The sequence below is a fragment of the Dufourea novaeangliae genome, unplaced genomic scaffold, assembly GCF_001272555.1.
Source record: "Dufourea novaeangliae isolate 0120121106 unplaced genomic scaffold, ASM127255v1 scaffold248, whole genome shotgun sequence".
Taxonomy (NCBI): Eukaryota; Metazoa; Arthropoda; class Insecta; order Hymenoptera; family Halictidae; genus Dufourea; species Dufourea novaeangliae.
The window spans coordinates 2,852,451-2,863,136 of record NW_015374156.1 but is presented as its reverse complement, the minus strand read 5'-3'; the positions used below and the strand labels follow the sequence as shown (position 1 = coordinate 2,863,136).

Genomic DNA, 10,686 nt, shown 5'->3' with positions numbered 1-10,686 from the left:
AAAATACGGGAACACGGGGTCTCTCTACTCCTTTGCCTGGTTTCTTACACGATCCTCGTATAGGACAAGAAAAGGAAACGGGCGGGATACTAATGAAAGATAATCACGAGACCGGGCGAAATAATAAGACGTTAATTCGATTTTTCTTGCTCCAGGTCCTGATGAAATAATTCCCTTCGATTTCTTACCCCCTTCTTCCTTACTCCGTCGTTCAGTAAGCCGTTTAATAAATACTCGGACGACACCGAAGCTTTTGCAGGTCGGAATGGTATATCGATTGAATCTCTTGGTCCGGTTGCTCGTAATTAAAAATGTCACTGGCTCACGGATGCAGTTCCCATACTTGGGACGAGAGAATTGCTGGATGGTGGAAAATCGTGGCATTACGTTTTTGTGTGTTAGAAAGTGATGAATTGAGTCGGACGATTTCTTTTGTGGTTTGTAATTATGTGGAATCGACCAGGCCTGGGCACTTCTGAAATTATATTATTTGAAATATTATTGGAAATAACATTCAATTTTGTATTTAAAATATTATTTGAAATTGCATTTAATTTTTTATTTGAAATATTATTTGAAATAACGTTAAATTTTTTATTTGAAATAACATTTTATTTTTTATTTGAAATATTGTTTGAAATAACATTTGATTTTTTATTTTATTACAAGTGTAATTAGAAAGTTCTGTATTTGAGGTATGATGCATTCAGCGTAGTCACTCTTAAAGGTAGCAGATAAAAAGATGTGACCATGATTACGGAAGAAGCCCAAATAAAGGGATTTTTTTTTAATAAATATTTAATATCGACTGCGTTACCTACGTTCTCGAATGAATGCTTCACGTTCATTACGCTGTATTTCCTTGGTTTGTAATTTTTATCCACACCAGAAGGATCCACAGACAAAATTATTTCCCATATAATTTAATTACACGGGTGAATCCAAATTTTTTTGATCAGTCGAGTACTTTGAGTACATATATGTGCTGTGCGTTTCGTGGAATAAGCTTTCAGAATTTTTTTCTAGTGCCAGTACTAATTACATTTTTTCTAGTGTTCGACCAGTAGAAAGAGGAAATTAATAAATTCTCAGCAACGATCCCGTGAATAAAATACCATTCCCGTGGAACGAAAGTCTATCTCAATTTGTGTTGTAACCCGAGGGTTTCATCATTTTCATTTCGAGTTTTTCGCTCGGTGATTCGGAATTTTCATTCATCGCCAAATTTTATTTCAGTCCGTGGAATATCAATGGAAAGCCCGGTTGAAAATTTACCTGCTCGAAATCACTTATTTCCTTGTACTAACGTCGACCTATAACAGTGCTTCAATAGCCTGAACTCGAAACTCATTATGCAATATATAACTTCGAAATTGCACTTCATTAATTCACGTATAAATTGAACGATTCTGATTATACTATAATCATTCGAACTGTTCCTATTGTCAAAGATATAATGAAATTGTAAGAGAAATTTAGACAAACGTCAGGGTCGAAATATTCCTCTATTAAAAGAACCAAATAACAGAATATTGTTCGTAAAATAGGCCAATAATTAAAGTACTTTTTTCGCTGCAAAGTGCCCACTTCCAAATGTTCTGTTTTTCTTTGTTCTAACAATATCTACGGTTCAAATGTGTGAACAATAAACAAATATGAAGGTTGTAAAAAGATGCTGTTAATTTCTAGTAATGTATGAAGCATATCAATATTTATATTTTAATATTTATTTCTTACAAAATTCAAAGCTCATTCAATGATGTTCGCATTCTCCAGTAATATCCACCATGTAAAAAAAGAAAAGTATTTGTAAATATTTTGAAGTATTACCATATTACCAGTTCACCGAAGAAAATAGTCAGGAAATAGATCGTTTAAAATTCACTATAGTAAAAAGTTTAAGAAAATTTATTCATTGCTTCCTTTTCGTTTCGTATCTATCAGTACCCTTAACAGGATAAAGAAATTTTTCTTTGCATCCAGTTTCGAGAAATTAGTCATCATTGCAGCATAGGGTCCACTTTTAAAAAACAATTTAAAGGACGAAGAATCAATTCAAAGACTACTACATTATTTAAAACAAACCAAACTGTATAACAAACTGTGTATCTTGTCCGGTACGTCGTTAATAACCCAAACAAGCGGTTGATGCGACGTTAAATAATAAAAATAACAAAGAAAAAATAAAGATCTGTGGTCCAATAATAGAAATATCTGCACGATTAGCGAGTCCTGTCGCCTCAAGTCCCAGACCAATTCATGAAATTCTTGAATCAAAGGGACAATTAAACACCCAGAAGGGTTCATTACGCATGAACACTCGAACCACGTCTGGATCAGCCAGGTCCCGCAAGACCAAATTATAAAAAAAAACCCTTTAGTCTCCCGCCCCTGCAAGATTGAAAAAGAGAATCGCTAATCCCCTCTAATTCCCGGCTGGTTCGATCCCCTCCGACCCAGCTCCGACTACACCGAACTCCATTCTCCCTGGAAACCAACGGACCAACGGATTTCACTCGTCGCCAGGTACATTCGTTTTCAAATGAAGCAACCCCTGCGCTTTGTAACTTCCACCAGGCCACGTAAGCTTTTTCATTGTTTATCCCTCAAAGAAACTGAAAGTGTTTCTCGTACACTTACAATAGAGTCGTTCGAAGAAGTCCTTATTCTGTATTTATTTTTGTGAATTTGACTAAACATTTTCGAGTGTAAATACAGAGAGCGAGAGAAGAAAGATGTTTTATCTGAATTTCATTTTAATCAATCATGTGCTTTAATTGATTTTAAATACTTTCAAGTAGCTTTTACATGCGAAGCAAATAGTGTTTTCAGCCGAGTGCATTATTTATTTACTATTTCGAGGATAATGTCATTTGTTTTACACTCGAATGTTATCGGTGCTTTTACAGAGGATATTTTCTGTTTTTTCACATCCACTTAAATAAGTTTTGTAACTACCACAAGATAGCCCCCTTGAAGCCAAGTAAACTTTGCTTTAAAAATTTTTCCCATAACGAAATAATTTAAAATATAATTACCTGTATGGGTCACCCTGTACAGTAAATCCTCGATGAATGTTCGAAGGCCCCTCAGCACTGACAAGAAGAGGTCTCCAGGTGTAACGCTGACTTTTTAATGAACATTATCACAGCAATAGACCTTAGAATTCTGAAACCAATGAGATTTGTTCCACCCGCATATAGTCATTAATTTATGAAATATTTAATGTTCAGTGCCAAGGAGTCTTCGAACACTCATAGAGGATTTACTGTATATGTCCATAACCCTCGACCCCCGAGTCTTCCTCAAGCCCATTCATAGTGTTCACCTCCCAAAAAAAAGAAACACAGGGGGGTTGGTTCATCGTCATGGAAGTCACGGGGGCTAGATCGAAGCCGAGCGTTTTCATAGTTGGTCGAATCGCCGCGGGGGTCTCGCTCGGAATGTCCCCCTCGTTAGCCGGAAGGCAAACTTCTTCTCTCTCTTCATTCCACCCCCGCCCTCGCGACGAGGACGATGAACGAAAACGATAAGGAAAGTTCGTCCCCGGAAGATGGCCCCGCAACGAGATAAGCCAAAGGGTTTTCTTGGGGGTGCGACCGAGCTTACCGGAGCTTGGCGCGCGTCCTTCTCATCTACAACCCCCACTCAACCCACCCTATCGCCGTGTGTGTCCCATTAATAGTTACTGGCGCGACTACATAGACGAGGGAACCGCGCGGCGAAGATAAAGACAAGGCATGATCGCGAAGAAAATGCTCGACGACGGAATTAAATTTTCGCTAAGGGGCACATGAACTAGCTCATACACTCTCTCCCTCTCTTTCTTTCTCTCGTCGAACACAATAGATTCGTGGTAGGGGGATGGTATTTTATCGTGGTAGACGGGCCACGCGTTATCGAAGCGCGTGGTGCTCCGTGAAGTATGGATTCTCGAAGCGGTACCGCTCGACGATGAAAAATGAATAGGGGTCGATGGAGGTCGTCGCAGCGGTGGTGGTTGGAGAGCAGTTTTTTCCTCTCTTTTTCGTTCACCATCCACCCCCTAATCTTGTCTTCGTTTTGCCGTTGCCGCGAGGGGGAACGCGGAAGTGTTCGATTAGTTTGACTGTTTACTGGAGTTTTCGACATTGTGGATGTTTACGGTGGAAATTGTGGCTGTTTTGACTAGCATGTGGATAAATATTGCTACCGTGTGCGGCTGGAACAGGTGAAACTCCCTGGAGAATTGACGTGGTTAGGAGTTTTGTTTCTTTGATATTGAAGCATGTGAATGTTGGGGAAGATTGCGTGAACGGTTTTTGAGAGGTTCTGTGAGTTAAGTTTTTGTGATTGTGGGATGTATGTTTTTGATGCGACGTTTGTGACATTATGCGAGTGTTGTGATCTTCCGTTGTGTAATTCGTGGCGAGACTGAGATGAGAGTGGTTTTAATAGGTTGAATAATAAGAAGATGTTGATAGATTCATTTGTATCGATTTAACGTTGTACCGTTCAGATTCTACTTAGATACTTACTTAGATACTTACTTAGATAGGACTTACTTAAATAGGACTTATTTAGATAAAACTTACTTAGATAGGACTTACTTAAACAGGACTTATTTAGATAGTACTTACTTAGATACTTACTCAGATACTTACTTAGATAGGACTTACTTAAATAGGACTTATTTAGATAGGACTTACTTAGATACTTACTGAGATACTTACTTAGATACTTACTCAGATACTTACTTAGATAGGACTTACTTAAATAGGACTTATTTAGATAGGACTTACTTAGATACTTACTGAGATACTTACTCGGATACTTACTCAGATACTTACTCAGATACTTACTTAGAAACTTAAGACATATTTAGACATTTACTTAGATACTAACTTAACTACGTAAATACAGAGACACTTCCTTATACACTACTTGCTAGTATTCAGATACTACTTACAATTAAACGTCCCCATAGAGGCTCTTTTCCTTCCATTATACGTATAAAGAGAAAATATGATAATCAGCAGTAATCAATGTTCATTTAAGAGGTCATTGTGATAATACACAAATATTCAACCGTTGTTACCGTAGCTACCAATACTAACAATTACTATTATATACTCTATCCATTCAAAAGTACCTATTCATAATGAAATTAATCCAACGTTGCTCAATGTGTTCAAAACATCGAATGTCACCCACAACAAACGTCTGGTTCTGTATTAATCCTCACTCAAATGGTCATTTAATACCAACATTGCATATTAATATTTCATGCTATTCCGTTCTCATCGAAAATTTCTCCCAACCTCTATACATAAGAACTACTAAATATGTAACTGAATAAAGGAATACATTATTCCATTCTTCTCTTGAAAGTCTCTTCCAGATGTTCTTTTCATCTCCTACAATGTTCATCCGTAGCCTCATCACATGCATACATAACATTCTCGTTGAATGCTCTTCTCATAATTCATTCAAGTAGCATGTAATATGTAGAATCAGTACACACATACTCGATAATTTCAAAGTGTTCGTAAATCGAGGGGGTAACAACCCCTTGCCCCCCCTCCCTGCATGGTTGATGATCCATATTGCAGGAGAATCTTGGTAACTACGGCTGCAATCGCGGGCTGCATTTCCATACAGTGATTTATACGATCGAAATACCGGTGAATATTAAATTATTACGAAATTTCGCGCGGCAACGAACTGGAAACCGGTCGAATGGGGCGCGCAAACATTTCGGTTGAATGTATGTATACCAAACGAAATAAGATATTAACCGGTTTTGTTTCGGTATTTCATCGGGCCGCAAGCACCGCGACGTGATAAGTGTTGTTAATATACACTCTGTGCGTCCGTATAATACAGTGATAAGGGGTTGCAACCGCGATCTTGGGGTCGAGAGTTTTAATAAGCAGGCGCACGGAACATGAACGGAGGGGACAAGGCAGTCTCCACACGGGCTACCGGAGCCTGGTAATGAGAATGTTTGCAGTAAAAAAGATTTCTTAATTGCGATTCCGCTCGCAGCGGATAAACCCACGAGGACTTAAAGCAGCTTTGTTACTGGTAATTTCAATTGTGTAAATACCATTTAGAGGCTCTTTTTGGGAGCGAATAACCCAAGTATCGCGAATGATGATCGTTTTTTTGGGAAAATGTTTCGAAGAATTTTACACTGAGAGGCTTAACCCCCTCAGGGATTAATTATTGACTCCTTTTCAGTTGTATCTATTTAAAATATATTTATGGGGATATTATATTATCTAGGATAATCAATTGGTAGGGTATCGTTTTATTTTTGTTGCTGAGTTTCTGAGTAAGTGTTTGAACATTATTGTGAATATTGTAGCTTTGGAATCATGCTTGAATGAAAGAAGAACTAAACGTACATATATGTGCTAGTACACCTCGAGAGGTTAAATCGATATTTTTATAGATTGGGGTAGTTAAACTGCGTGTCTTTATGCAAATATAGATTTTTATGGATTTGTTTACAGAGACTGAAATCAAAGTTTTAGTTGTAAATATCATGAATACATGATTAAACTGCATTACTGTTTTTAGTACACTGAAATCTATATGTATGATCGCATGCAATGAAATCCCCAATTTAGTGATAAAATAAAAGTCACGGATCCAGGAAGTGATTATTGAAATTTCGAAAATGGAACTATTAAAATTTATACACTGGCGCGGATCGTAGTTTTACAAATGTAAATTTTCGAGCTGAAATAATTATTGGAATCTCATTTTTTATCTTAATTTGTAATAGTTAGCTGTCGTTCGTTTTCGGTAGTAACTCGAAGGAACAAAGTGTAATTATAGGTAATCGTATTCTGGGTGATTAAATATTAAATTCAGTGCAGTGTAACGATGTGAATTATGGTAATATTATATAATGGCCTAGTGTAGCGTGTAGCTACAGCGTGGTTATCGAGTGTATCCTAACCTGTAAACTAGAATTAGATGTAGATTGGAAGTTAATGAATGCAGAGAATAATAGATTATATAATTTCGAACTTCAAATGAGTCCAAATCTTGACATTTTCTAAATCATGATGTTATAAAAATATCTATAAATTATCAGCATATTTCAGAAATATTTGAAGACCATACCCTTAAACCTTCCGTAAAAGGCCAACAAGATGGCCGACTCATAATTCCCAAGGATTTTTAATTCTTTCGATTTATATTATTTGAATTATATTAAATATAGTCAATACAGAATTTGAAACGAAGTTTTAATGATGCAGAGGTATAATTCAAAAATAATTGGAAATTCAATTGGGAACCATTTAACTGGAAATTGTACAATAGCGTCGTATGTATAAAAATTCGATTCGAATCACAGTAACCGTGCTTTGCAATCAAGAATTTACATTTTTTAAATGAATCACGAAACGCGACTCTTCACCATGCAGTTTGAAATTATTGCATATTTCATTTCAGTGGAGAACGAATAAAATGTACGGATTGCAATAAGTTACACAATTACGAATGCAATCGCATGTTTACACTGTTTTATTATTTCAACGACACGCACTTTCGAAAAATTTCCTGCATGCATAGTAAATGCATTCAATATTTTATAGCACAAATAAATCTAAAAAGCTTAAATCGTTTTATACAATACTATTAATGAAAATGCATAAGGTTTTAATATTCTAAAAAGTACCTATTGTACACACTATATGTTTGACATATGATGTATTTTGTACGAAATTCTCCAAAACTTACGTATGCATAATAAAACTGAACGTGAAATTAAATTACATTGCACTGACAATTGTTTATACCAAAACTTGAACTATTTCTTATCTTCTCTGGTTATCTTTCTAATAAAAAACTACTTATCTCAAAATTAGGACTATTTTCTCTCTTCTTTTTTCATCCCCTTAATTGAAAGACTGAAGGATATAAAGATTATCTTCTTTTGTTCAGGAAATAAAGAAGCTTCGTTTAACCGTGACCAATGCAACGTTTTTCGCATCGTTAATCACAAAACAATCACGGTTTTCAACTCTGATCCCGTTGCTGAAACTTGGAAAGCGTGTTTAATATTATTTACGTCACGGTCATTCCTGTTGAATTATCGACGCTGTATTTTGCAACGCAAATAACGCGCGCGCGCATTGTTTCACGTGTTTCCCCCCGGTTATAATGAAACCAATTTAAAGGTTCTCTGGCCACCGGTTTAATTATTTTCTCACTGTTCGCGTATTATTCGCGCTAAATTAAAGGAACACAATAAGTGGGGAACTACAGGTAGGATTTCAATTATCGGAACCCGAGATTATTTAATTCTTTCGTGCACATAGGTGCGATTGCTACGTGGACGTTTCGATAAAACGAAATAAAATATTGGACACTATGGTAATCGCAAACAAGACGAGTTTTTATGCAGAAAAATATGGTAATACGCTTTCTATAGTTGCGCCTTGTCGCCAACCCCGTTTTGACATTGCTATCTTTAAAATATTATTGTTGTCATTACTATGGTCCTTAGTATGCAATTTCACAGGGCATATAATAATTAAATATATTCACTTCATATGTTGGTAATGTCTGAATAAAATACGAGGATCATAAGAGATCAGGACCTGTAAAGTATTTTACAAACTGTACGAAGTATTAGACTCAATCTGATTATTTCACAAATCTTCTTTTCTTTGCAGAGGTATGACGAAATTATAAGGAAACCATTATGATGATAAAACTATTATACTAATTCATAATTGTAACGATACTTTGGGTTACAAGGACATGTAAAGGAAAGTTTTGTTACTTGTGTTGATTTTCATACAAATTAGTCGTTAGTTTACCCTAATAATTTTAAGTACTTTAGTATTAACCTTCATATTGTTTACTTTATACACTATGTTTCAGGTTTCTCGATAAATTACTCGGAACTTTGTGACATTCTATATAATATAGTGTCATATAAAATGTATAGTAAATTGGGAACCAACATAAATTCCACCAAAAATCCCATTATAATATCAATAATCGTAATGTAAAAAATTTGCGTTTGCTTAGTTCTAGTGTTAACCTTCGAGCAAAAAGAGTGTCATATTGTATAAATTTATCGATTAAAATCACCGAACTGTTCATCGAACCATCGTACAAGCATCGTGAACAGAACGTGATATATCGAAGAAAAAGAAACTTTTTATTTCTTCCACGTTTTTCATAGTTCAAGTCCAGTAACGTGGACATCTTCCAAACGACCGTACTTTCGCGATTTCGTTCGAATGTGTTCGTGGAAACGGGGTTGGACACTTGCCGTCCAGCTCGGGGCACAAAAGAATTACTCGCGCGTACTGGCTGGGAACGTCGAATAAACAACATTTACGCGCGATTCACGGGCTAACGAACGGAGTGATCGGAAACAAAGCAGCAGTCTGCGGGATCGGTACGGGAGGATAAGTTTTTATGGTGGACGGGCTGGTGGGGACGAGAAACGGGGGGAGAATTGGCGGAGCAGTAAAATATAACAAAGCTTTTATCGTAATAAAGTCGAGAAAAAGAATAGGGACAATGGTAAACGAAGTGTGAAACATATAACGGCGAAATCAATAACGCCTTTGAGCTTGTTACATTATTATTGATTGTTCCTGTCCTGGCTTCCGGCGACGACTCTCCTTCCGTGTACATCCAATCGACACACGCAGTTTTCCTCTTTCATTTCTTTCATTTCGCTGGGAAGATGATTTTCCTCGCTCGCGATCCCCCTCGCCAGCCTCGTCTCTTTGTTTCCGCTATCTTGTAGACAGTCTTCGAGATGAGGTGTGCCATATCTGGTATAATACTAAACATAGATTTTTCTCACATATTCTCTTCGATTTTATATTTCATTCGCGTAGAGACTAACATTCTTATACAGAGGGTTATGAGTTAGGTCGTTAGTTACGTACAGTTTCATAACTAAAAATTATTATCTTTTAGTTACTCACCATACTCGTCATACTCGTCATACTCATCATACTCACCATACTCGTCATACTCATCATACTCATCATACTCGTCATACTCGTCATACTGATCATACTCATCATACTCATCATACTCATCATACTCATCATACTCATCATACTCATCATACTCATCATACTCATCATACTCATCATACTCATCATACTCGACATACTCGTTATACTGATCATACTCATCATACTCGTCATACTCGTCATACTCGTCATACTCGTCATACTCGTCATACTCATCATACTCATAATATTAACAATACTCACTACACTCGTCATACTCACTATATTTACTATATTCACTATATTTACTATACTCAGTACCCTCGTCATTCTCACTATAGTCACTATACTCGTCATACTCACTATATTAGTCATGCTCACTACATTCGCCACACTGAGCAACGAATAAGACGAATATAGATCAATGAATGATTTATATCCAAAATATGTAGAGGATTTCAGTGTTTCTTATCAGAAATGTTTAAACTACCACTTTTGAGGATGAATGGGCGTTCTTCATTGTTTAAAATAGTTTCAGAATTTTCTACAGATGACCTACTTAAAATATTCCCCGACAAAATACGAGGCAAATTGAATCGATAAGAAACTTTGGAGCGCTTTATCTCAAAAACAAAGTATTTATATACCTGCATATGTTCCTATAATGTTTTCTATCATTGAAGTAAGTGGACTACACTCA

General features: G+C 36.4%; 1 protein-coding gene across 1 annotated transcript; it reads right to left on the bottom strand.

Annotated features, from left to right (window-relative positions):
• Positions 1 to 9,945: 9,945 nt before the first annotated feature.
• On the bottom strand, positions 9,946 to 10,361 carry LOC107191898 (pre-mRNA-splicing factor CWC22-like). Its single transcript, XM_015581039.1, has 2 exons — positions 10,269 to 10,361; positions 9,946 to 10,227 (listed from the first exon to the last, which is right to left on the bottom strand). The coding sequence occupies exons 1-2, from the start codon at positions 10,359 to 10,361 to the stop codon at positions 9,946 to 9,948; spliced, it is 375 nt and encodes a 124-aa protein (XP_015436525.1).
• Between the last annotated feature and the right edge of the window lie 325 nt (positions 10,362 to 10,686).